Consider the following 27,031-nt stretch of genomic DNA (forward strand, 5'->3'; position numbering starts at 1 on the left):
CAACGGATGGTGCATGTCTTCCTCCAGCACTCTTTCTTGTAGTTGAGGAATCTAAGGAGGTGGTTTTTGAGGATGTTTCTAAAATTAAGTTCAGGGACAATAACATCAAGCTCAAGTAGTGCCTTATTTGAATTAATTTTCAACGCGGGGGGGGGGGGGGGGGGGGTGGGGGGGGGAAGAACTCCCCCACCTGAATTATATTCATTTGCCTATAAGGCTTTGCAGCCTTTTTGCAAGATGGGTTCAAATGAACCAGAATTACAGGGGGACACAGAAGAAGAGATAAAGCAAAGACAACATACGCCAAACATACAAACAGGGGAGAACAAAGAGGGAAGACACATCCCAGCACAACACAAAGCACCACCAATGTGATTGAACGGCATTGGCCAGCCGAACCAAGCCAAGACACTGCACCATCGACGCAATCGAAAGGCTTCACGCATCCGAGAGTGCACAACACCACAACACGACCTGTGCCGGGGGTGCATTCGAAAGGTCACCTGAGGCCGAGATGACACCACGGCGCCTATGTGCCACAGGCGAAGTCAGCATCGCCAAGCAAACAAGACCATGACACTGCACCATCGACGCAATCGAAAGGCTCCGCGCATCCGAGACTGCACAACGCCGCGGCACCACCTGTGCCGTGGGGCACATTCGAAAGGTCACGCGAGGTCGAAACAGCGCAACGGCACCTGTGCGCCACCGCCGCTGTCGCTTGGCATCACCTAGCAGAGAACACACCCAGGAGTGCAGGAGCAAGAACACGAGAAGAACACCCCCGAAGAAGAGCTCAAACCACTGTCGACCCCAACCCGGCCGCACCACCACCACCCAACCGCCAACACAAACACCTCAACGCAGCCAAAGGCATGGCCGAGCCAAGATCACGAAGACAGAGCACCACCTCTCCGCTGCCAACGCCCACACGGACCGCCAACGGGATCACCTCAAGCCACTGGTCACCCTAGCCAAGGCAAGCTCAAAGACGAAGCCCCAAGTGGGAGTGTGACGTTGAGCGCCACCATCGCCCGATCCGGGAGACCCAAGAGCCAAAGTTTCCTCCGGAGCAATTTAGGAGGGAAGACGAACACCAGCAGCACGACGCCTTCAGCAAGGATACGGCGCCCACAGGCACCGCCGTCGTTGGCTCCAACCGAAACTGGAGCCCGGCTTTACGCCGGCAGTGTCACGACCACCAACCTACAGCCTGCTAGCCAAACCAACACACCAGCAAGAGCACTCGCAGCCTGACCACGAAACAGAGGCCGCCGCACCATGCGAAACCTCCAGATCGGGAGAGCGAGTAGAGCTCGATCCAAGAGGCAGCGAGAGCTGCACCTGCATCACGCCGAGTCCGCCGCACACCTCGTGCGTAGAAGCCCAGCGCACTCACCACACCCATCCCGAGGTCCAGCTCACCGGAGAGAGCAAGAATCGGCAGATCCGTCGCAGAAGACAGCACACGCCCAGGCCCGCCGCGGCCGTCCAAGCCGAGGCAGATGGCTCCGCCGCAGCCCCACGCCGCCCTCACGGCCGGGGGGAACGACCAGCCGCCATGCACGCCGTGAGGCACCACAGGCAGCGGCCCAACCCGTCGGATTGGGAGGCGAAGCGCATCGCGCGGGCCAAAGATGGCCGGAGCACGAGACGCCGACTCCCCGCCGCAAGCACCACTGCCCTCCCACCGCCACAGAGCATGTACGGCGCGCGCGGAGGAGCGCCGCGCCGCCGCTGCCGCATGAGTCCCCGCTCGCAGCCGAGCCGCTCCGGATCCGCGCGGGGGCTTTCCCGGCGGAGGCTAGCGGGCGGCGGCGAGGAGGGGGGAGGCAGGGGGGCCGCCGCTATGGTGGCGAGATGCGCGGCCGCCTGAGTCACCCTGGGGAGGACGACACGGGGGCCTTTGATTGGATCCATCCTTATTTGAATTGTCAATAGCTACCTCGAGGCGGGAAATCTTTTTGCTCCAGTGACTTAATGCATGCCGTACAGCCTTTAGCTTTTGGCAGAGGATAGAGGCCGAATTTTTGTTTTTAGCAAATTTGATTGGTCTATTCCATGTCGATTCTGCCAATTCCATGTCGATTCTACCATGCCTGATATTGTGCAGTACGCGGATACTACTACTATACAAACACCCTCGAAACCGATTGAAGCTTAGCTTGGTCGTACACATCATATAAATTCAAACAGTTATCTGTTCGGTGGAACATACAAGCTGTTGTAAATTCGTGAATCTATTCCAGCAAACAATCTGAATAGCCACAGAATCGACAGTGCTTCAGATCATCATCAGGATCGACTAGCCTGATTGCTGATGTTGTGTAACGCCCCGGACACACTCGCTGGTAGTTGTTACTCCTGGCGGGATCTAAACTGGCCCCACAGATCAATGCACTTTGTTCTCACTCGTACGCACCCAGGAGAAACTTCCCGGTCGGTCACCAATCCTGAAATTACTTTAAGCCGGGCATGCTTAACTTTGAAGTTCTTTCAGAATGGGCTCCCGGAAAAGAAAGAATTACTTATTGATATGAGTAGTCTATCATCCCTAATAAGTCAGGCTATCACATGCTGCTAGTATATCTATCTCGACTTGTATGTAAATGTGGAATGGGGCCGGATGCGTGCTAGTACTCTAGTGCAAATCTCGCAAACTGAACTAGTTCGATGAAACACGGGGAAGTATTCCGTTTAACAGTTTCATCTTCACTGGTAATTTGTTTTTCAGCCGAGCCTTTTCTTTATTCATTTGTTTTGAACAGGCCAGCAGGCTGTTCTTCAGACTTTGCAGTTCTAATCTCTTAATTAACATGAATGTATTCAAATATGCGGTTTAATTTTAGTCGGTTTCGTTGCAAAATGCAAGGGAGCAGCTTTCGTTGTGCCGTGTGTCTTGGTTGTCATGCCGTCGTTTTCGAGGATTTGACTGAATTGATGCCATCTCTATTACACTCACTGCTGCCTCTGAACGCACGCTGCACTCCTCTCCGTAGAGTTGTCTGAGCCACTACTGTAATCATCCACTAATTTAATTACCGGGTCCCCGGGGACTCGTGCTAATGCACATGGCTTGATGCATCTCCTCAATTAACGCTGCGCTCCATAGGCATAGTTGTTTGAACCACCACTGTGTAATGCACGTGATCAGATCCGCTTTAATCGCCCACTATTATACATTAATCGGTGGTATGTTGTACGCTCTGTATACAAAGGAAAAGAGTGCTGCAGAGCTGTACTCACTCTAGCTTGCTTTGCTTGCTGCAGCACACCCGGAGATTCTGAGATCTCAACTCTATTGCGAGAGACTCGTACGGTGCCTGCTGCCGGAGATGGCGGAGACGGTGGTGAGCATGGCGAGGTCCATGGTGAGGGGCGCCATCAGCGTGGCTGCTTCTGCCGCTGCCGCTGAGGTGGGCCTCCTCGTTGGCGTCCGAAAGGATATCTGGTATGCATTAGCATTCACATCATCTCTAGCTGCTTCTTAATTTTGTTAAGATAAATCAACCACGAATATCCTCCAATTTTTTTTATTTGTGCTCTTGAAAATATACTAGCTAGCTAGATCTCATTGGTCGAAATTAATGGTCGAACTGCCGTTGTAGCTGCCTTGATATCTGTTAATTCAGAGATGCACTGTTGCATTCCATCAGCTGGTGAAGGGCACCGGTTAGCGTTGATCTAATTCTCTTTTGAACACTGGTTTGGTAGGTTCATTAAAGACGAGGTCGAGACGATGGAGGCATTCCTGGAGGTCGCTGAATCAATAAAGAAGAAAGATGTGCTCCTCAAGGTGTGGGCAAAACAAGTAAGAGATCTGTCCTACAACATTGAAGATTGCCTCAATGAGTTCATGGTGCATGTTGGAAGCCAAAGCTTGTCACGTCGGCTCATGAAGCTCAAAGATCGTCATCGGATTGCCATACAGATCCGTGATCTCAAAACAAGAGTTGAAGAAGTAAGCATCAGGAACACACGCTACAACTTGATCAAGGCGGAGGCCTCCAACACCACTTCTGACATGGATTCTCACATGGAAGATGTTCGCAATCACTCGGCTAGCAACATTGCTGAAGCAGAACTTGTTGGCTTTTCCAAGCCGAAGAAGGATTTAATCAAGTTGATGGATGTTAAGACTAAAGATGGCACAGCCAAGGTGGTATTTGTTGTTGGCATGGGTGGTTTAGGAAAGACTACTCTTGCCAGAAAGGCATTTGAATGTAAGGAAGATATTGTGAATAATTTTTCTTGCCGGGCTTGGATCACAGTCTCGCAAACATTTTTCAAGATAGAGATGCTCAAGGATATGATCATGCAACTTCTTGGAAATGAAGAACTGAAGAAGTGTTTGAAGGAACTTGAGGGGAAGACGGTGCAAGTAGATGATCTCGCCAGCTACCTTCGGGAAAAGCTACAGGAGAAGAGGTACTTTATTGTTCTTGATGACTTGTGGACCATTGATGCATGGAGGTGGATCAATGATATTGCTTTTCCTACTACCAACATCAAAGGTAGCCGGATAATAGTAACATCACGAGATATTGGCCTAGCTCAGCAGTGTACTTCCAAATCGCTTATTTACCACCTTAAACAACTACAGATAGATGAAGCCACAAATTTGCTACTGAAAAAGATTGGGAAAACACACAAAGAAACAGAAAGTGATGAAAGGATGCGGAACATGATTTCCAAAATAGTAAATAAGTGCGGTGGTTTACCATTGGCTATACTCACCATAGGAGGTTTGCTTGCTACCAAAGTGGTAGAAATGTGGGAGAGTATTTATAAGCAGATTCCCTCGGAGCTTGGGACTAACCCAAGCCTTGAAGCAATGAGGAGGATGGTCACTCTTAGTTACAACCACTTGCCATCTCATCTTAAATCATGCTTCCTATATTTAAGCATCTTTCCGGAGGATTTTGAAATCAAGAGAAGACGCTTGATTGATAGATGGATAGCAGAGGGGTTTGTTACAGCTAGTGGTGGAGTGAATGTTGAGGATGTTGGAATAGGTTATTTCAATGAGCTAATCAACCGAAACATGATTCAACCATCAAAAGTGAACATAGAAGGAGTTGTTAAGAGCTGCCGGGTCCATGATATCATGCGTGATGTAATGGTCTCAATTTCTAGAGATGAAAACTTTGTGCAGCTGGTGGGAGATAGTGAAGCCAGTATAATAGAGGGGAACTTCCGTCATGTCGCATATCATGGTAGCAAGTGCCAGAATATCGGCATGGATTGGAGCCATGTTCGGTCATTAACAATGTTTTGTGAGAGACCCATCGAACCTTCACCTTCAGTTTGTTCAGCCAACATGAGGATGCTTAGAGCCTTGGATCTACAGAATATTCTGTTTAAAATTAGGCAAGAAGATATTGACAACATTGGGTTGCTGTGCCATTTGAAATACGTGACCTTTCCAAGAGATTCATATATATATGCACTTCCCAAGTCTATACGAAGATTACGAGGATTACAGAACTTAGACATTAGAAAGAGTTATATAGCAGCACTGCCAACTGGGATCACTGAACTCCATAGTCTGCGCAGCCTTCGCTGCAGCAGATGGGATTCGTACGACTTTTTTGATATTGATGAACCCATGGTATGTTTGATGCACACATTGCGCCTGCCAATGCTATGCACACCTTCAGTTGATGCTGATAATCGTGCTGAAATAACTGCTGATCTACATAAGGCATACTATAGCCGGTGGTCTGCGACAAAAGGTGTGAGGATACCAAGAGGGATAGGGAACTTAAAGGAGCTACAGATACTAGAGGTGGTGGACATCAATCAAACTAGCAAGAAGGCAATTAAAGAGTTGGGGGAGCTTATTCAGCTAAGAAAACTGAGCATGGTAGGTAAAGGAAGGTTTGCCGAGCAAAAACGCAAGATACTGTATCTCTGTGCTGCCATAGAGAAGCTCTCTTCCCTGCGCTCTCTTAGTCTGGATGTTGACCTTGATGGATCACTCGAGTGGTTGCATAAGGTTTCCTCCCCTCCTCCCCTGCTAAATAAGTTGAAGTTGGTTGGGGATTTTAAAGGAAAGATGCCCGAGTGGGTTGGATGTCTGAAGCATCTGGTGAAGATTAACTTGGAGTGGAGCTGGCTAAAGGAAGATCAAATCACAGAAATGCTAGGGGAGCTGCCCAAGCTCATGCAGCTCAGTCTGCACAAGTCTGCTTCTAAGAGGGGGAAGTTAGTGTTCAGAGCAAAAACATTTCTCAACCTGAGAAAACTTTGCATTTGCTATCTGAGTGACCTGAGGGAGGTGAGATTCGAGAATGGCGCCTCGCCACAGATGGAAATGCTAGAATTCAGTGTTTGCGATTTGAAATCAGGGATTATTGGTATCAATCACCTTCCAGTGCTCAAGCAGATTTCACTTGGTTTTCATGGCAGAGTGGCAAAGCTCGGTATGCTGCAAACTGAAGTGGACGCACACCCCAACCATCCCGTGCTGCAACTCGACGAAGACCGCAGCGCGCATGACTTGGGGGATGTCGTCCAAGGACCTGATGTTGCAGAAATAGAGGAAGAGGAACCATCCCTCCTCCCTGAGACTTGTACGATGGGGGAGAGCTCACAATCAGAAGCGGTGGTCATGCCGACAACGAACGTCATCAGGTCAGCTAACTAACTTATCCTCTTGGCTGATGGATGTTTTAACTGCTCCTACTGCTACACGTGCTGATTGTAACTTACAGTGTTCGTCTCTTTTTTTTGTCTCCAACAGCCATGATGATCTGCTCTACACTTACAATTCATGCTGATACTGCTCGCCTCTTGCGGGTGCCTGCTTCTACTACCATGCTGGTACCTTCCACTCACCTCTTCCTGTTTTTGTTTGTTGAACACATCAAATGTCTGTCAGAACGCCTCTATGCTGCTATGTTTCTATTCATTCGCAGTTGTGCCTGAAACAATATTTATGCACTAACTTATTTGCTAGCTGTCGTCCAATTCTTATAGTTCTGAAGTGAACTGAGATCATACTCAGTGGGCATCTGAAAGTGTGAAGTTGGAAGCGGTATGGTCGATCCCTTTCCGAGCTAGCCAGAAGCTCGCAGTGCCTCCACAAGTCCGTGGGCATCTGAAGTGAACTGAGATCATACTCATAAGCGGTCAGTTCAGAAACAAATTCCTTTTTCTAGCTATCTTGCTACATATTGTACTCTTATGCGTTTATTTCTGATACATGGTGTTGTCGGCCTGTGAACACATCTATATTCAGCTGTGCGGAGAAGTGGGAGATCCAACGAGCTATATCACAGGACGCTACTCAAGTTATGCTCCCTGATCAGATCAAGTGGCAACTGCTGATTCCCTTAACAAGATGGCAAACGATTCTTACTATGAAAGGATCAACTTGTTGAGGAGAACGTGTAACTATGGACACAGACTTTATCGACATGTTTCTTCTCTGTATTTTAAGATGAGAATTCTATTTGTTGCAGCTAAAATATGTATACTGCCCTATGAATCGAGAACACGAACTCGCTATCCAAGATTGATTCGATGATGTGGCTACACTGGGCCTCGTTTGGCCTTTTCCCTGGGTAGCCGCCACCCGTGGAAGCCCTTCCCCGGGCTACGTGGCTGCTCATTTGGTCAACGCCGCCGTTCTTGGACAAGCACATCCCATCCCCGCCACCATGCAATGCCTTGGCTGCCACAGCGCCACCCCGGCGACCACGCCGTCGTTCCGCCCGCAACACCGACGAGCCCATGGCTTCCGCTCACCCCTCGGTTCCGGTTCGTGTCTGGAAACGGGACCAAAGGGGCCAGACGAACTGGGACCAATGCCCCACGAGGCCCGGCCGGCACCCTGGCCTCACGAACCGGGACCAATGCTCCCATGGGTTCCAATTCGTGACTGAACCGAGACTAATCGCCTGGCCCGGCCTGGACCAAAGCCCTGTTTTCTACTAGTGATACATTCCCCGCAGATCTTTAGGGCAGTTTTTCCATTGCCAATGCATGCAATCAATTGATTCGAGTATTTCTGGAAACCCCCTTGCCTCTCCAATAGCCAACAACTTTTCCGTGTCGTGCGCACTTGGTACTCCGATCCAAACACCTCAACCACGGCGGAGGCAAATTTGACAGTAGTCTTCAGGCACGTGCTCTCCCTCATCCTGACCATCTCATCAACGGCGCCTGCAGCAGTACCAAGTGCAAGCATCCTCAGACCAGCCATGCACTTCTGCTTGGCCGAGAAAGACAATTGGCCACAGCAATCCCTTCTCAGCTTGAAGTAGTCGTCGTGCGCCTCCACTCCCTCCACAATGCGAAAAACAATGGTTTGCACATGTGAAAACGACGGTGAAACTCTGAATCATCTGGGAAAGCAGGTGTGGGAGCAAAGTAATCATTGTGCAGTAGCTTTGCTCTAGACACCCTGTCCCAGTTGATCACTCTTCTCCCTTTCATGGAGCCCTTGAAGTTGAGAATATGCTTCACTTGCCGATCCATTTCCTCTTGCATGCTCATGAGCATCATCATGTCCACTTCTTCGTCCGATTCCGACGAATCGAAGAACTAATCTTGAATCATTTGGTCAAACTCCGTCGGTCCATACTCCTCATCCGACGGAGCATTGGAATCCATAATTTACCTAACAACATCACAATAATTCCAGTCGGTCAATGTGTCGAACACATCAAGCACAAGGCGGAGCCGGAGTGTTGCCGGACGTACCACGATGGCGTCTGGGCCGGCGATGACGTCCCCCGCGGCGAGGACGGGAGCGCTCTTCCGGAGCTAGCGTTGAAGAGCCTGTGAACGGCTGCTGAGCGGGCGCGATGGCAGAGCACGAGACGGATGGCGCAGAGGAGGAAGAAAAGAGGAGATAGCAAATGGATTCGGCTGGTCTACGGGGTGGATTTGGTGTAATTTCAGGTGGGGTCGGGCTGTCGGATCCGACGTGGTGAGCGTGCTCGGGGGCCCCAATATTCGCCCCATATTTGGGCTAGATATGGGGGTGCCGGTCAGCCCGGGCATTTGAGGGTCGTTTGAGCGGTCCGTCTGGGTCAAAAAATCATGACCGGGCAGCCCGCCCGGACGTATGAGACGGATTTGAGAGGTCCGGTTGTAGGTGCTCTAATTTATGGCTTTTCTCCATTCAGAAATATTCCATGCCTAAAAATATCTGCAATAAATACATAGGACCCTAAAACTGGTTAGCGTGGGCCAGTTCAAAGCACACTGTCTGTTGAAAAAAAAAGTGGAGTGAGGCATTGAGCCCACTTCACGATCGTATCTTTACCGGCCGTCTCCCCGGTCCAACTCCTATACATGGTGTAGTTCCCTGACAAAAAAAAAGTCTTTAAAAAAATACCAAGTACAAATTAGACGCACACGTCGCACACACCAATAGACATCGATTCCACGATGAAAACCTCCTTCGTGGCTGCCTAGCTTCCCGTAGGGAACAGAGCCTTCGATACATGTAAGGTCTTCCATATTGTGCCAATGAAAATGACAGAATCATTTTAGCTATCCTTCATAATCCATAACTTTTTTCAATTTTGAAGGTAAATACTTAATATCTGTTGAAACATATATTTTCCATCTCTAGTCGTAAGGAGTCTAGCCGCACTTATTCTAGTAAATGCTCGCTGCAGCTTCGTAAATAATTTCTTACACATTTTGTGGTACAACAGAAACTGAAAGTAAGAATTCTCTGGTTAACAACTCGCACGTATTGCTCATCTCGTTCCTTAGAACTACATTCACAATCGTCTAGGTCGACAATTCTTGCGGTTGACTGTGCGGTGGCAAGTCGACGGGGTAAACCAGCCCAATCAGCTTCGTCATGTAATGTATAACAAGTATTAAGATGTCAAAGGCCCTCTTGTTTGATATGACGCATGCATGTATGGAGAAAGCACAGCTGTAGCAAAATGATGTTTCTCGCTACATGCTGAAGATATAAATACTGTATTTGTTTCTTTCCCTATGCCTCCTAATCATACATGTTCTCCGATGTTTTTGTACGAAACATTGGAGAGAGTTATGTGAAAAGTGTAAAGCTTGGATGCTTTAGAGATGTCGAGCTTTCCTGCATGTGCACGCAAAGACTGGGTGAAATATATATAGGAGGGGAACCGCTGTTTAGACATGTGAAGTTAGCTGGGGGAATTAACAAGATGCACTAGAAAGAGGTGTTGGCGTGGTTTCCGTATGAAACGCATGCAGATTTAATCAATAAAAATAATCAGTTATTGTGGGGTCTGAGTTTGAGTTATGACGATGTCTTTTTTTTTCGGATGAGAGTTATGATGTCTACCATTGTGCTAAAAAATGATTGGGTCGAGGCTAGCGGCCGGCGTGGAACGCCTCCCCTAGCTCCGGCAGTGGGTCGAGGCTAGCAAAAAGCCCAGCTTGTCCATAGCCGCGCCGTCGATGCCATTACGACAGTCGGACCTCCGGCGAATGTTCGATTCGACGCGGCGGCCAAAATTGAATCGGCGGCTGCGGGGGACAGCCATCGATACAATGGCGAGGCAGGCGGCGGGGGACAGGCAGGCGGAGTCGTGGCAGGGTCAGAGGTGGGCGGGCGAGCGACGGCGAATTTGGGCGAAATTGGCGGCGGAGGAGTTGGGTAGCCGTCGGGCGGGCCGAAACAAACTGAAGGCAGTTGGGCAGTTGGCGCGCGGTCGTCGTTTTTACATCGCCTATAGGTGAAGATGCAAATTTGCATCTCGAGGTGTTGTATTTTACATCTTCAGAAGATAGAGATATTTTTTTTTTCATCTACATCATCTATTGAAGAGGGGTTCTTGGGTTTCGGAGATGCAAAAGTTTGTTATTTTTACACCTGTGAGAGTTGATTTTCTACTCGTTGGTACAGATCTCCTTGGATGTTATTTTTTGATGAAATTTTGCATCAAACCACACATTTGATAGAGTTTAATGTTGCAAAATTTCAGATTTTTTGTATTTTGTTTGATAACAGTTTTTCCAATTTTTGACAAAGTCCGGTGTAGTGCACTCAGCAGCCACTACTTTCCGGACTCTTATCTAATCGCTCTGCCCAGTTCTTTCCCTCTGCCGATTCCATCTGTGACAGCGGCTTCGATGCGGGGCACAACCAAATGGTGACATGGGTGTGCGGGCAAAGCAAGGAAGAAGATGATCTCGTCATACTCGCACGCGCACTCATCCAGGACGGCGGAGGAGGAAGTTTCCTTCGTCAAGGTAGAGGAGGATGGCGCAGTTGTTGGCCACGACAAGAAGGTCTAGCAGGACCAACGTCGTTTTTGAGGCCCGAGGCTGCCGCGGCAGCGCCTGCGTGTGACCACCACCTCACAGCTGCGTGTGCGCGCTCTCGTGCCCTCCGTCATCTCCTGGGTGTTATTTTTGGCTATTTGGTAGTATATGCTACTGTAGTGGCTACTGAAGGCCACATTCGACATCGCTTTAATCGCCTACATACATTTACTGGAGGCAGGACGTAAGCTCTATATAAGAAACAGAAAGAGTGCCGCGGGGCTGCAACCTACTTAAGTGGAAGTCCTCAACACACCCAGCGATCGTGAACTTTCAACTCTGTTGTTAGAGGTTCGCAGGCGCGCGGTTCGAGATGGGGGAGACGGTGGTTAGCATGGCTAGGTTGATGCTGAGAGGCGCCATCACTGTGGCCACCTCTGCCGCCGCCGCCAAGGTTGGCCTCCTCCTCGGCGTCAGAAAGGATATCTGGTATGTAGTACTCCCTCCGTTTCATTATATAGTGCGTATATTTTTTTTGAAAAGTCAAACTATGTAAACTTTGACTAAGATTATAGAGGAAAATATGTACGTTTAGAATATCAGACACATATCATTAGATAGATCATGAGGCATATTTTCATACTATATATATTTGGTTTTGTAGATCTTGATAATTTTTCCTACAAACTTGGTCAAAGTTGACGAAGTTTGACTTCCAGAGAAAGTTATACGCACTACATTATAGAAGGAATGGACACTAGTAGAAAAATGACCTTACGTGAGACACATTAGTCCCGGTTTGATTTTGACCCGGTACTAATGTTACCATTAGTCCCGGTTCGAACGGCTATACATTAGTCCCAGTTCGTGTTGAACCTTCAGTACCGGTTCGTGCCACGAATCGGTACTAAAGGGGTGGTGATAGGCTGGCGTCAGGCCGGGGCCCCACGAGCCCCTTTAGTCCCGGTTTGTGACACAAACCGGGACTAAAGGTCTAACCTATAGTCCCAGTTGGAGACACAAACCGGGACTAAATGGCAATGTTCAAACTCCCCCCCCCCCCCCCCCCCTCGTCTTTTCAGTTTTGAAAAAACAAACAAAAGAAAATGATAAAACTTCAAAAATTAAAATCCTTCGAGATGTAGTTATGTTATTACATCTAGTAGTTAGGGAAATTTAGAAATATAATTTCCGACATGTTTTGCAAAAAAGTGTTATGAAAAAGTAAAACAACTATATCTTTTGAATACGATGTCGAAAAAAACGTATAATATATCAAAATGTTCAGCACGAAAATCCGCTTGCAAATTTTTAGAATCCTCAAATTTTTAAAGGAAAAAAAGTTATGCTCAAATTTCAGTTTTTTGGAATTTTGGTTAAATCTGGTCAAACTGTGGTCAAACTACTTATTCAAGAAATATTAGTGTTACTAAATAATTATTTCAAGAATATTAGTGTTACTAAATAATTATTTCAATTTTTTTGAATTTTGGTCAAATCTGGTCAAACAGTGGTCACACTATGGTCAAACTACTTATTCAAGAAATATTAGTGTTACTAAATAATTATTGTATTTTACAGTAATATTTTAAAATTCAAACAGTGAAACGTGTGAGTTCATACTCAAGCTAAACTCCTGAGCGTTAATAGGATTGATAGCTTACTATTGTCAGGAAAACAACAAGTGTTGACTTGGAAACTAGGGGGAATAGAACTTGAAAGTTAAGCGTGCTCAGACTGGAATAGTGAGAGGATGAGTGACCGGCCGGGAAGTTAGACGATTTGGAATGAGTGGTGTACACTTGAGCAGTTATGAGGGGTCATTAGAGACTAAATCGTCAAATAATTCAGAAAATTGAAATTCAAAAAAATCCAAAAAATTAAAAAAACATTCTTTAGTCCCGGTTGGTGTTACCAACTGATACTAAATGCCCCCCAGACGACGGCGCGGGCTCGTGCCACATGGTGGGCCTTTGGCCCCGGTTCGCGTTGAACCGGGACTAAAGGGGGGGTACCTTTAGTCCCCACCCTTTAGTGCCGGTTCCAGAACCGGGACCAAAGGTCCTTACGAACCGAGACAAAAAGTCGTTTTTCTACTAGTGGGAGTATGTGTTAATTTCCATCGACTCTAGATGCTTCTTATTTTGTTCACGTCAATCAAGATATCTTCTATTTTATTTTATTTTACCAATAGTGATATCTTGCGCTCAAAAACATTCCAGGCCAATTGGTCGGAATTAATGACTAAACAGCCCTGTTAGCTACCTTGATATGAGTGAACTCGGAGATTCACTGCTCCACTCTGCATTAGTTGTCGAATGACATGAGTTAGGCTAGGTCTCATTTTCCTTCTAACATTGCTTTCATAGGTTCATCAAAGATGAGCTCGAGACGATGCAAGCATTCCTCGAGGTAGCTGAAACAATAAAGAAGAAAGATGTGTTACTAAAGGTGTGGGCAAAACAAGTAAGGGATCTTTCATACAATATTGAAGATTGCCTCAGTGAGTTCATGATGCACGTGGGCAGCCAAAGCTTCTTACGTCGGCTCATGAAGCTCAAAGATCGCCATCGGATAGCCATACAAATTCGTGATCTGAAAATAAGAGTTGAAGAAGTAAGCATCAGGAACACACGCTACAACTTGATAAGAACAGATGTGTCTGGTGACATTGATGAAGTAAATTCCCACATGGAAGATCTTCGCAATCTCTCGGCTAGCAACATTGATGAAGCAGAGCTTGTTGGCTTTTCCAAGGCTAAGGGGGAGTTGATTAAGTTGTTGGATGTCAACACTAAAGATGGTGTTGCCAAGGTGGTATTTGTTGTTGGCATGGGTGGTTTAGGAAAGACTATTCTTGCAAGAAAGACATATGAAAGCAAGGAAGCTATTTTCAATAATTTTCCTTCCCGTGCTTGGATCACAGTCTCGCAGACGTTTTCCAAGATAGAGATGCTCAAAGATATGATCACACAACTTTTTGGAATTGAAGAATTGAAACGACGGTTGAAGGAACTTGAGGGGAAGATAGTGCAAGTAGATGATCTGACCAGCTACCTCAAGGTAATGCTACAGGATAAGAGGTACTTTATTGTTCTTGATGACTTGTGGTCCATCGATGCGTGGAGGTTGATAAAAGATATTTCTATTCCTAGTACTAACATCAAAGGCAGTCGGATAATAGTAACAACACGTGACATTGGCCTAGCTCGGGAGTGTACTTTTGAGTCGCTTATTTACCACCTTAAGCCCCTACACATAGAAGAAGCCACAATTCTACTACTCAGAAAGACAGGGAGATCGCACAACGACATAGATAATGATGAGAACATGAGGATCATGGTTTCTAAAATAGTAAAAAAGTGTGGTTGTTTACCGCTAGCTATACTCACCATAGGAGGCATGCTTTGTACCAAAGTGGTAGAAATGTGGGAAAGCATATATAAGCAAATCCCAACAGAGCTTGAGAGTAACCCAAGTCTTGAAGGAATGTGGAGGATGGTTACGCTGAGTTACAACCACTTGCCATCCCATCTTAAATCATGCTTTTTATACTTGAGCATCTTTCCTGAGGATTTTGAAATAAAGAGAAGACGTTTGGTCGATAGATGGATAGCAGAGGGGTTTGTTCGACCTAAAGGTGGAGTGAATATTGAGGATGTTGGAATACATTATTTCACCGAGCTAATCAACCGAAGCATGATTCAACCGTCAAGAGTAAACATAGAAGGAGTCGTTAAGAGTTGTCGGGTCCATGACATCATTCGTGATGTCATAGTCTCGATTGCTAGAGATGAAAGCTTTGTGCACCATGCAGGAGATAGTGAGGCCGGTGTGGTAGATGGGAACTTCCGTCATGTAGCATACCATGATAGCCAGTGCCAAAGTATTGGCATGGATTGGAGCCATGTTCGTTCATTAACATTGTTTGAAGGAACAGCCATGGAGCCCTCACATTCAGTGTGTTCAACAGACATGAGGATGCTTAGAACCTTGGATCTGAATAATACACGGTTTAGAATTAGACAAAAAGATATCGACAACATTGGGTTGTTTTGCCATTTGAAATATGTGGATTTTAATGGACCTTCAAATATATGTTCACTTCCAAAGTCTATAAGGAAATTACGAGGATTACAGAACTTGGACATTAGAAACAGTTATATAGCAGCACTACCAACTGAGATCAGTGAACTCCATAGTCTCCGCAGCCTTCGCTGTAGCAAACGGGCTTCAGACAGCTTTTTTGACGGTCTGATGCACGCTGGCCTACGTATGGCATACTCTAGCCGGTGGTCCGAGGCAAATGGTGTAGGGGTTCCAAGAGGAATCTGTAAATTAAAGGAGCTACAGATACTTGAGGCGGTTGACATCAAACAAACCAGCAAGAAAGCAGTCAAAGAGTTGGGGGAGCTTATTCAGCTAAGGAAACTGGGCGTGGTAGGTAAAGGAAGGTTTCCCCAGCAAAACCTCAAGATACTTTATCTCAGTGCTTCCATAGAGAAGCTCTCTTCCCTGCGCTCTCTTAGTCTGGATGTTGACCTTGATGGATCACTCGAGTGGTTGCATAATGTTTCCTCCCCTCCTTCCCTGCTAAAGAAGTTAACGTTGGCTGGAGAACTTGGAGGGAAGATGCCCGAGTGGGTTGGAAGTCTGAAGCATTTGGTGAACATTCACTTGGGGTGGAGCTACCTAAAGGAAAATGAACTCACGGAAGGGCTAGAAAAGCTGCCGAAGCTCATGCTCCTCGGTCTACATAATTGTGCTCATGATGGGAAGAAGCTAGTGTTCAGAGCAGAAGGATTTCTAAATCTCAGGCAACTTAGTATTGATCGTCTGTATGACCTGAGGGAGTTAATATTCCAGAAGGGTGCATTGCCCCAAATGGAAAGGCTAGAATTCAGTTATGTCGAGTTGACGTCAGGGATTATTGGTATCAACCACCTGCCAAAGCTCAAGGAGATTTCACTTGATTACAGAGGCAGAGTGGCGAAGCTTGGTGCGCTGCAAGCTGAAGTGGACGTACACCCCAACCATCCTGTGCTGCAACTCAACAAAGACCACAGCGAGCATGACTTGGGGGACGTCGTCCAAGGATCTGATGATGCAGAAGCAGAGGAGGAACCATCTACTGACAGTGAACCATCCCTTTATCCTGATCCTGCAGCAGTTGGAGAAAGCTCCTCGCAGGTGACGAACCTCAGGTCAACAAATTTCTTCTTCTCTTTTATTTAAAAGTAGCATCAGTTATCAACTGAGATGTTCGATATACACCGATCACAATATATCTCTCTCGTTTTGTCTCTAACAGCCAAGACCATGACAAAGGAGATGACGATTTCCTCTCTTGCATTTCTGAGGACGAAGATGCTAGCTGATCATCTGTACCTGCTGTCTGATCGTCACTTTCGCTGGTACCCCTCTGTTCGCTTCTTTACATCTAACTTCTCGCACCATTTGCTTGATTTGTAGAAATATAAGTTATCACATCCATGTCTTGTGTGCAGATCACCTTCTGCTCTCTGTATTTTCTTTTCAGTTCCCAGAAAGAAATCCTTCTATAAGCACTCATATTATTAACTGTAGTACAGATAATACAATTAGTACTATTATAAAACCGGGTTCTGTCAGAACTCTCATGTTTTGTATTTATAAAATGAAGAAGTCTTCTTCTCTTACCAAACTTAGCAGAACACTATGGTACATGGTCTACATATACTTGCATTTCTGATATTGCTGCATGGTCTACATATACTTGCATTTCTGATATTGTTGTCCGCCTGCGAACACTTACTTTCAGCTGTGGGAAGGAGAAGATCCAATAGGTTATATCACAAGATGCTATTCAAGTTTGGTTGCTTCTGATGGCCCCAGTTATGATCCCTGATTCCCTCAACAAGGTCGCAATCGATTCTTACTATGACATGGATCTAACTTGATGGGAAGAGCTCATTGCAGGCGAAGAACCTCAGGTCAACTAATTTCTTATTTTCTCTTCTATTCAAGTAGTATCAGTTATCAACTTAGATGTTTGATATAGACTCATCAAAATTCACCTCTCCCATTTCTATCTCTACAGCCAAGACCATGACATAGGAGGTGTCGGTATAGAAGATGACGATTTGCTCTCTTGCGCTTCTGATGATGAAGATGCTAGCTGATCGACGCAGTGTAGGAAGGTAACCCCTAATCCTTGCACATTTCATTTCACTGTATGTGTGAGGGAGAAATTAGTGTTGGTTCAGATTAGGAGCATGGTTCAAATTTCAGGTATCTTGATCGTTATTTTAAATAGCCCGCTATAGCATTTACAAAAGGTCTTGCGCTAAAAGACATTGGTCCAAACAAATGAATAAACATTATAAATAGCACGCTATAGCTCCGATATAGCATGCTATAGCGTTTAAAAAAGGTTCGCCGCTAAGAGGCTTAGCGCGCTATTTAAAACTATGATCTTGATATGTACGAGCCTCTGCAGCGGAAGTGAAAAAATATCACAACCATCCAGTATTTTTCCAAGGATACTGAATGTTCTGAAGTTTGAAATTGGAAGATCGCGGTGCCTTGACAACTCCACGGAGCAACTGAAGCGGGAACTGAGACCACACTCATAACTTGTCAGTTCAGGAACAGACTCCTTTATTTTACTTATCTTGTTGTCAGTCTGTGAATACATATATATTTGCTGTTAAAATGGACTAACAGTCCTCTGTACATGCATTCAGCTGGGGGAAGAAGTGGAAGATTCGATCAGATGCTATTCAAGATGACAAGATGCTCTTCAAGTTCAGTAGCTGCTGGTGATCTCTGAGCTCCTCTGCTCCCTGATCAGATCATGCGGCAACTGCTGGGCCTAATTCCCTCAAACGCACCAGCAGTTATACATTCAGGCCCATATTTCGTTTGTTTACCAGTACTCTCTGTTTCTCCTTGGTTTTGTTAGCGCTCTCTGGACATGGAAGCGTCTGAGAGCATCTTGTCCATATTGTTGTCATTGATTCAGTTGTAAGAGTTATTCACCCAAAACCACCATATTATGGGCTAGGGTAACAGATCGGTACCATATTTGAGGCAGGGCACAAAAAACCATCAAAATTGTGCCTAATCTGTAACGCGGAGCACTGATGCTCAGATTTGGTCGAGAAAACAGCGAAACCGACAGCTCGGACCCACCGGTCAGGCTGACGTGGCAAAGACCAAGCACAAAAAAAACAGTAAATAGCTGAGTTGGCAAATGATATGCGGACCCGTATGTCAGTGACTACATGATCATATTCTGCCTATCTGCCTTTCTATGGGGCATTACATCGAGCAGCTTGTGGGCAGCCGGACTCCAGCGACCAGAGGCACCGGCGATTCAAAGGCGAGCACCATGGTGGGGGGGGGGGGGGGGGGGGGGGGCGCCGTGAGTCCTCGAAGGCCGATGTTGCTCCCGTCGGCATGGATGCCCGATTCATCTGCGTCCGTGCGAGCCGAGAGCTCCATGGCCACCGTGGCCATGGCAGCCGAGCCCCTGCTCGAGCTAGCCACTGACCGCCTCGCCCTGTAGCCCGTACGCCTAGCCACCGCGAGTCACGCACGCATCCAGACGCGCCGGCGAGATTCGGCAGCCGCCCGTCCCGCTCACGTCCAAGGTCGTCGGCCATGGCACCCACGCGCAGATGCAATGGCAGCAGGGAGTAGCTCGAGCGGAGCCATGGTGTTCTTCTGCGGTTGTGGAGGCGCGCGGCAAACGCGTTGGCGGCGCACGACTGAACAAACGGCTAGACGAGGGGTGGTCTGTGCGGCGGCCGTGGGCTCGTGCGGCGACTGGCGGAGCAGCTCGGGGTGACGCCATCTGCAGAACTTCGGGAGGATAAGGTGGGGCGGCGGGCTGCCTTGGCCTACGGTGGCCCAGACGGAGCTCCTTGACGAGCCGGTGCGCGAGGGCCTCGGGTCGTCGGCGATGGCGACCCTGGTGGGATAGGATGGGGGGAGAGATAAAGATGATGAGGAAGAAGAAGAAAATAAGGGGAAAAAGATATGAGGCTGACATGTCGGACACCCCTCCAACTCAGCATATTGTCCATACAAGCACGCCACATCAGCCCGACAGGTGGGCCTAACTTGTCAGTTTCGCTGTTTTCTCGACCAAATCTGAGCATCAGTGTTCCGCGTTACGGATTAGGCACAATTTTGGTGGTTTTCTGTGCCCTGCCTCAAATGTGGTACCGATTTGTTACCCTAGCCCATAATGTGGTGGTTTGGGTAAATAACTCCAGTTGTAACAAAACGCATCTTTTATTAGGTTATAGGATCTCTTAAACGGGAGCAACTAGTTAACGAGCGCTCCTTCGGGAACCTCGCAACGATCAGCGCCACTTGGCGCGCTCTCAGCCATTCGCCACGTGCCGCGCTCTGCACGCTCCCTCCGGATTTTGTTTTTTTATTTTTCCGCACGCGTTTTCGGCTTTAAACGGTTTTTTTCGACGTTTTGGTTTTTCCCCGGTCTTCCTTAGCGTTTCGACCAAATTTTTTTTAAAAAAAACTTTTTTTGCGCGAAAAAACGCGTTTACTTTTTTTTTCTTTCGTGAAAAGTCACGTTTTTTGCGAGAGGCACGGTTGTGCTTTAGCGAGAGCCACGGCCGTGCCTTTCGGAAACGAAAAAAACGCGTTTTCTGTTTTTTCTTTCTTTCGCGAGAGTCACGGTTTTTACTTCCGCGAGAGGCACGGTTGTGCTTTCGTGAGAGTCACGGCCGTGCCACTCGGAAAGGGAAAACAAAACGCGTTTTCTGTTTTTTTTCTTTCGCGAGAGTCACGGTTTTGCTTCCGCGAGAGGTACGGTTGTGCTTTTGCGAGAGTCTCGGCCATGCCTCTCGGAAAGGGATAAAAATACGTGTTTTCTGTTTTTTTCTTTCGCGAGACTCACGGTTTTGCTTTTGCCAGAGGCATGGTTGTGCTTTCGCGAGTCACGGGCGTGCCTTTTTCGGAAAGGGAAAAAACGCATTTTTTGTTTTTTTTTTCTTTCCACGAGAATCACGGTTTTGCTTCCACGAGAGGCACGGTTGTGATTTCGCGAGAGGCACGGGCGTGCCTCTTTCGGAAAGGGAAAAAACCGTGCTCCCGGTTTGGTTTTTTCATCCGGTTTTTTTCGTGAAAAAAAAGTTCGTCAAAACTATCAACATGGGATCTAGTTTTGAAGATCTCGACGCGAGGAATCCAATAGTGAAAACGGTTTGAGATTTGGACGCACGGAGATAAAACGTTTTGAATAAACGAATCTACGAAGAAAGGGAAAACTCCCAGGTTGCGACAAGTGGCGCGCTGCATGTGCGTCACTTGTCGTGACATGAGAAGATAAAGTGTTTTTTGCAACGAGTACTCCTTAATTAGTGATTTCGCTCTTAAAGCACATTGCGTCGTAGTGCTATTGCGTATGCAGATGCTTCGGTTGGAGGCATCTCTCTGCAACTGCAACGGCTTGCCCAACTCAATGTGATGTAGAATTACGGGAACAATTTGATACACAGTTGCTCCTTTGTCCCTTGGTTGGGTTGATATACTAATCCAGGGTACTAGCTAGGGCGGAGGGGATAAAAGTTGATGGAGCGTACGTACCACAAGGAGAGTTCGCGGTGACCGGCGACGTTGCCGACGCGGCGGCGGTGGCGGCGGCGGCGATCTCCTCCGCACACACTCTGCTTCCTCCCTTGTTGAACGTAGGGTTGCCTTGTATGGGCCAGGTTGGACAGATTAAATGGGCCGGGCCGGTCTCGTAATCTATTTTCTCTACTCCATTATATGGCTTCGTGTAGGGATGGCAATGATACCCATTACCCATATATTCTGCGGGTAAAAACCCTATTAGTCAGAGCAACTAATTAACGAGCGCTTCTTTGGGAGCCTCGCAACGATCAGTGCCACTTGGCGCGCTCTCAGCCATTTGCCACGTGTCGCGCTCTGGGCGCTCCCTCCGGATTTCGTTTTTTTAATTTTTCCGCACGCGTTTTCGGCTTTTTAAACGGTTTTTTTGGAGATTTTTCGACGTTTTGGTTTTCCACCGGTCTTCGTTAGATTTTTGATAAAAAAAATTAGAAAAAAAAATTTGTGCGAGAAAACGCGTTTTCTTTTTTTTCGCAAGAGTCACGGTTTTGCTTCCGCGAGAGGCACGATTTTGCTTTCGCGAGATTCACGGCAGTGCCTCTCGGAAACGAATAAAACGTGTTTTCTATTTTTTTTCTTCCGCGAGAGGCACGGTTGAGCTTTAACGAGAGTCACGGTCGTGCCTCTCGAAAACGAAAAAAAAATCACGTTTTTTTCTTTTCGCGAGAGTCACGGTTTTGCTTCCGTGACAGGCACAGTTTTGCTTTCGCGAGATTCACAGCCGTGCCTCTCGAAAACGAAAAAAAACGTGTTTTCTGTTTTTTTACTTTCGCGAGAGTCACGGTTTTGCTTCCGCGAGAGGCACGGTTCTGCTTCTGCGAGAGGCACGGTTGTGCTTTAGCGAGAGTCACGGTCGTGCCTCTCGAAAACGAAAAAAATCACGTTTTGTTCCTTTCACGAGAGTCACAGTTTTGCTTCCGCGAGAGGCACGGTTTTGCTTTCGCGAGAGTCACAGCCGTGCCTCTCGAGAACGAAAAATGCGTGTTTTCTGTTTTTTTACTTTCACGAGAGTAGTTTTGCTTCCGCGAGAGGCACGAGTGTGATTTCGTGAGAGACACGGGCGTGCCTCTTTTGGAAAGGAAAAAAATCCGTGCTTCCGGTTTGGTTTTTTCGGCCGGTTTTTTCGTGAAAAAATAGTTTATCAAAACCTATCAACATAGGATCTAGTTTTGAATATCTCGATGCGAGGAATCCAACGATGAAAGCGTTCGAGATTTGGACGTACGGTTTGAGAGATAAAACGTTTTGAATAAACGGATCTACAAAAAAGGGGAAAACTCCCAAGTTGCAACAAGTGGCGCATGTGCGCCACTTGTCGCAAACTGGGGAGTTGGAATGATCATTTCAACGTGTACTCCTCAACTGGTGATTTCACCTATTATGGTACGTGTATGGGACAAAAACTGACCTATATGTATATAAAAAGGGAAATCTAAAACCCAACGGATAGAGCGGGTACGGGTATGAGATCATATAACCCATACCCGCATGACCTTGGAATATGCACGGGCATGCCTTTTTGGAAAGGGAAAAAACCCGTGATTCCGATTCGATTCTTTCGGCCGGTTTTTCGTGAAAAAACGGTTCATCAAAACCTATCAACATGGGATCTAGTTTTAAACCCGTTGGACTTTTTTTTACTTGGTGGACCCCGTTGGTCAGGGTCAAGACACAGCTAGGGCCAAGCATTCAAGAAGGTATTCGGGAAGAACCACAAGACACCATTGTTCAAGGATTTTAGTCTCGCGGATGAAGCCGTTGTGGATGGTGGCAAATGCATATCTCTTGGAGCTAGGCCAAGTTCTCACCGTGATTTGGAAGACGGCAAGAACGGGATATATCCCGGTTGTGAGTTTGAATCCTTCTTGGAATTGAAGATGTGGCTTGACAACTATTCAATTACACATTATCGTCCACATAAAGTGGCCAACTCGGACGTCAATGTGTGTTACACGGTCAAATGTGAAGTGTCAAGATGTCCATGGATTGTGCGTGCGAGGCCATGGAAAGGAGGTCCCACTTGGCGCATAGTGAGTTGTCTACCAACTCACATGTGCCGGCACAAGAATGCGGATGGCGAGCTTGTGTACCAACAACACAGACAACTCACGTCCGAGTTCATTGCTTACAGGTTATCCAACCAAATATCCACACTTCCAATAATGAGCATCAAGAGTGTCATTGACCTTGTGAAAGCCATCTTTCATTACAAGGTGAAGTACGGCAAGGCATGGAAGGCGAAGCAAGCCGCATTCAAGATGTTGTATGGAAATTGGGAGGAAGCATACAACCGACTCCCTAGGTTGTTGTTAGCTATGGCCGCCACAAACCCAGGCATGGTTCACGTGGTTGAGCCTCATGGGCACCAAACATTGATTCATAACGGGAGGACCGTCCGAGTATTTGGCCGTGCATTTTGGGCCTTTGAGCAATGAGTGAGGGCTTTTGAGCATTGTCGTCCCGTCATCGCCATTGATGGCACGTTCTTGACCGGACAATACAAGGGCACTTTATTGGTTGCAATAGCAAGTGATGCCAATAACCGGGTGTTGCCTTTGGCTTTCGCTTTGGTTGAGGTGGAGAACAATGATAACTGGGAGTGGTTCTTGCGTCAATTGAGAACAAGGGTATTACCGGCTGAAAGGGAAATTTGTGTCATATCGGATCGCCATCCAGGAATTCTAAACGCGGTGGTGGTTGACATTCCCGGACATACAAAGTTGCACCATCGATGGTGCATGAGGCACTTTTGTGCAAACTTCTATAGGGCATGTGGTATCAAGGAGTTGGCCGATGATTTTCAAGATTGTTGTCTCGCTTTCACCAACAAGCGGTTTGCCACATTGTTCAATGCATTGCTCAGACACAAGAAACTTGACCCCGGTGGTCTTGAATTTCTCAATAGGAACATTGTCGAAAGGAATATGTGGGCACGTGCTTTCGATGAAGATGGCCGGAGGTACGGTCAAATGACAAGCAATATGGCAGAATGCTTCAATAAGGTGCTCAAGGGTGTACGTGCATTACCCGTGACGGCAATAGTTCAATACACATTTGACAAGATGAATGGATACTTTTTAAAGTACTCAATGGAGACGGATAAGCAGATTGCTGGTGAGAACAAGGATAAGCACAAGTACTATTTCCCACCAAAGGTTGAAGAATGGTTGGACTTTCAATCACGAAAGGCAGACTCCCAAGAAGCTGTACTATATGACGACAACGAGTGGAAGTATGAAGTGAAAGAGCCTGGACGAACCACAAACGATGGGCACCAACACGGAGGCCGCGCTTTCAAGGTCTCCCTAACACGGTGTGATTGCAGCTGCATGAGGCCATCGTTGCTTCATCTCCCATGCTCGCACTTGTTAAATGCATCCTGTGTTAGGAATGTGGACGTCAATCACCCTCTTACCGTGAGGGAGTCCGAGTTCTCAATCATGACGGTAAAGAATACATGGGCTCCCCGGTGTCAGCCATACTTGGACCAATCACAATGGCCGGAGTATCATGGAGTTCAACTATGGCCGGACCCGGAATTGAAGGTCGTTAGACGGGGAAGACGTAAGACAAAGCGTCTTAGAGGTGACATGGACGGATGGGGCCATGGTGGCGGTGGAGAATACGGCACCGGCCAATTCCAAGAGCCTCGTGAGCAAACCCGTTGTGGGGACTGCAGTCATCGGGGACACAACACAAGAACTTGTCCCAAACCAAGAAAAAGATCAAAGAAAAATGATGCAAGCACAAACCAAGCAAATGATAGCCAACCAAGTCAACCAACGAGTAGCCAACCAAGTCAAACAAGCCAACGAGGAACTAGGCAACAAAGAGGGAGTCAACTAGGTCTTAGAAGAGGCCGTTGTGGTGGTAGAGGCCGTGGTGGTGGTAGAGGCCGTGGTGATGGCCTAGGCCGTGCTGATGGCCTAGGCCGTGGGGATGGTCTTGGCCGTGGTGAAGGCCTAGGCCGTGGTGATGGTCTTGGCCGTGGTGAGGGTCTTGGCCGTGGTGGTGGGAGAGGCCGTGGGGATGGTCTTGGCCGTGGTGGTGGTAGAGCCCGTGGTGGTGGTCTAGGCCGTGGTGGCGGTAGAGGCCGTGGTGGTGGTCTAGGCCGTGGTGGTGGTAGAGGCCGTGGTGGTGATCTTGGCCTTAGCGGCGGCCGTGGTGGAGGAATGTTCAGTTGGCTCAATGGACCATTTCCGTATGTGACTTACTATGATCTTGTTCTTTTGGCTCAATGCTTGTGTTGTCATTTTGCATTGTGTGACTAACTATTATATTGCCATTTCCATAGGTATGGAAACAATGAAGGGGGTGGAGGACACGGAGGGGGAAGGTGAGCTCCCTTGGTGGTCGGAGGAGGGAGAAGAAGAAGAAGAAGAGAGGAAGAAGAAGGGACAAGGACCGTGACCTTCTTATGAACCAAAATGTGTGCTACTATGTGCTATGAGACGTAAATGACTACTCTATTGCTATGTGTGTATGAGTATGTGATTTGGACTACTATATGTGCTATGTCTTCTTTCTGTGTTTTGGACTACTACATGTGATTTGGATATGATCATGTGCCATCTATGTGAATCACAAAACATAAAAAGCACTTTGTATTTGAAAACAACAGATAGTGCAGCGCCTAAGGGTAAGGCGCCACACTACTCAGTGCAGCGCCTCTCCCTTAGGCGCTGCATACTGACTTAGCAAATTTTTGGGTGCAAAAGCTACTGGAACGCTTCTGTTGCTCTCTAGACTGGCATGTCCAGGTGTGCAGCGCCCAAGGGAGAGGCGCCACACACCACAGTGCAGCGCCTCTCCCTTAGGCGCTGCACGGCTTGACATCCCAGTCCAGAGAGCAACAGAAGCGTTCCAGTAGGTTTTCGGCCCAAAAAATTGCTAAGTCAGTGTGCAGCGCCTAAGGGAGAGGCCTTAGGCGCTGCACACTGACTTAGCAAATATTTGGGCCGAAAACCTACTGGAACGCTTCTGTTGCTCTCTGGACTGGGATGTCAAGCCGTGCAGCGCCTAAGGGCAAGGCGCTGCACTGTGGTGTGTGGTGCCTTACCCTTGGGCGCTGCACATCTGGACATGTATTAGGCTGCACTCACCCCCTCCCACCCATCCCCACCCCACACACCCCCACCCCCACACAAACCTGAAGCTCAGTGCCCCCCCTCTGCCCTCCTCTCTCCCCCTCTCAAATCCTCCTCAGAGCCGGAGTATTTGACCGTGGATTTCGAAGCCAACCCCTCCCTTAAGGTAATCTCCTCCGATCCCCTCGTTTTCATCCATAGGAATTGTCACATTTGCTCAAATCTTGCTACTTTGGGGAAACCCTAGTTTTGGCTTGGATTTGCAAATTTGTGTTGAATGATGTTATGCTTCTTTGGTAATTTGGTATGGTTAGGCTTTCATAGTATGCTAGGGTTAGGGTTTTGTGTGTTTGATGTTGGTGTAAGGGTTATGCTATGGTTAGGATTGTGGTTATTGTTAAGTGGGGGTTAGGGTTAATCAAGAATTCTCGGTTTTGTAGGCATGGCTTCATCCGGTTCCATGACGAGGCCACCGTGTGCTAACCAAGAAGACATGCCGAACAAGTGGGGAGGACGCATCTTTGGACAAGGTGAAGGAGAAAGATGTCGACATCCCGCCATGTTGGTGTGGAGATGTTTGCAAGGTGAAGGTGTCCACCGACCGAAATAAATCATGGACGGAAGGGCGGAGATATTTTGTATGCCCGAACTATGCTTATGATCGTGCACTTCCAACTAACGCCTATGACCAACCACCGGTAAGCTCGAGAAGTAAAATGTTACTATCAAATGTGTGTCAACACTAACAAAAATTTTGTATGCAGTCACCGCCTCCTCTATGCAAGTACTTCACGTGGATAGATCTTGAAGTGCCAGAAGATGTCAAAAAGGACCAATACCAAGATTGTCTTAGGCAGCAACAGCGGTTCGAAGAATCGTTTCGAAGAGGCTTGGAGGAAGAGCGTCGTCAGAAGGAGAGGATGGAGCGGAAGAAACGAGAGGAGGAGAGGGCACGCCAAGTGAAACTTGCTCATGAGGAGGAGAGGGCAAGAAAGCTTGCAAAGGCTCGCGAGGCGCAAGAGGATGACTCGGCCCATGACAAGAAGGGGAAATGGCCTCGCTCTACTCAGTAGGGACTT

The 27,031-nt window shown here is 47.4% G+C and overlaps 2 protein-coding genes across 2 annotated transcripts; both read left to right on the forward strand.

The window, feature by feature from the left end:
- Positions 1-3,266: 3,266 nt before the first annotated feature.
- On the forward strand, positions 3,267-7,531 carry LOC109776094 (putative disease resistance RPP13-like protein 3). Its single transcript, XM_020334769.4, has 5 exons — positions 3,267-3,451; positions 3,715-6,636; positions 6,746-6,825; positions 6,982-7,133; positions 7,244-7,531. Exons 1-3 carry the CDS (start codon positions 3,336-3,338, stop codon positions 6,780-6,782), a joined length of 3,075 nt encoding a protein of 1,024 aa, XP_020190358.1. The 5' UTR covers positions 3,267-3,335; the 3' UTR covers positions 6,783-6,825; positions 6,982-7,133; positions 7,244-7,531.
- Positions 7,532-11,596: 4,065 nt separating this feature from the next.
- On the forward strand, positions 11,597-18,027 carry LOC109776092 (putative disease resistance RPP13-like protein 3). The gene is made up of 3 exons (XM_020334767.1): positions 11,597-11,712; positions 13,593-16,427; positions 17,949-18,027. Exons 1-3 carry the CDS (start codon positions 11,597-11,599, stop codon positions 18,025-18,027), a joined length of 3,030 nt encoding a protein of 1,009 aa, XP_020190356.1.
- The last annotated feature ends 9,004 nt before the right edge of the window (positions 18,028-27,031 follow it).

Source organism: Aegilops tauschii, chromosome 7, assembly GCF_002575655.3.
Source record: "Aegilops tauschii subsp. strangulata cultivar AL8/78 chromosome 7, Aet v6.0, whole genome shotgun sequence".
Lineage (NCBI taxonomy): Eukaryota > Viridiplantae > Streptophyta > Magnoliopsida > Poales > Poaceae > Aegilops > Aegilops tauschii.

Excerpts from the sequence above, each read along its gene's own strand:
- LOC109776094 (XM_020334769.4), top strand. The coding sequence starts at position 3,336 with ATGGCGGAGACGGTGGTGAGCATGGCGAGGTCCATGGTGAGGGGCGCC. Across the intron at positions 3,452-3,714 it reads GGCGTCCGAAAGGATATCTG|GTTCATTAAAGACGAGGTCG; the intron begins GTATGCATTAGC and ends CTGGTTTGGTAG. Across the intron at positions 6,637-6,745 it reads CCGACAACGAACGTCATCAG|CCATGATGATCTGCTCTACA; the intron begins GTCAGCTAACTA and ends TGTCTCCAACAG.
- LOC109776092 (XM_020334767.1), top strand. The coding sequence starts at position 11,597 with ATGGGGGAGACGGTGGTTAGCATGGCTAGGTTGATGCTGAGAGGCGCC. Across the intron at positions 11,713-13,592 it reads GGCGTCAGAAAGGATATCTG|GTTCATCAAAGATGAGCTCG; the intron begins GTATGTAGTACT and ends TTGCTTTCATAG. Across the intron at positions 16,428-17,948 it reads TCGCAGGTGACGAACCTCAG|CTGGGGGAAGAAGTGGAAGA; the intron begins GTCAACAAATTT and ends ACATGCATTCAG.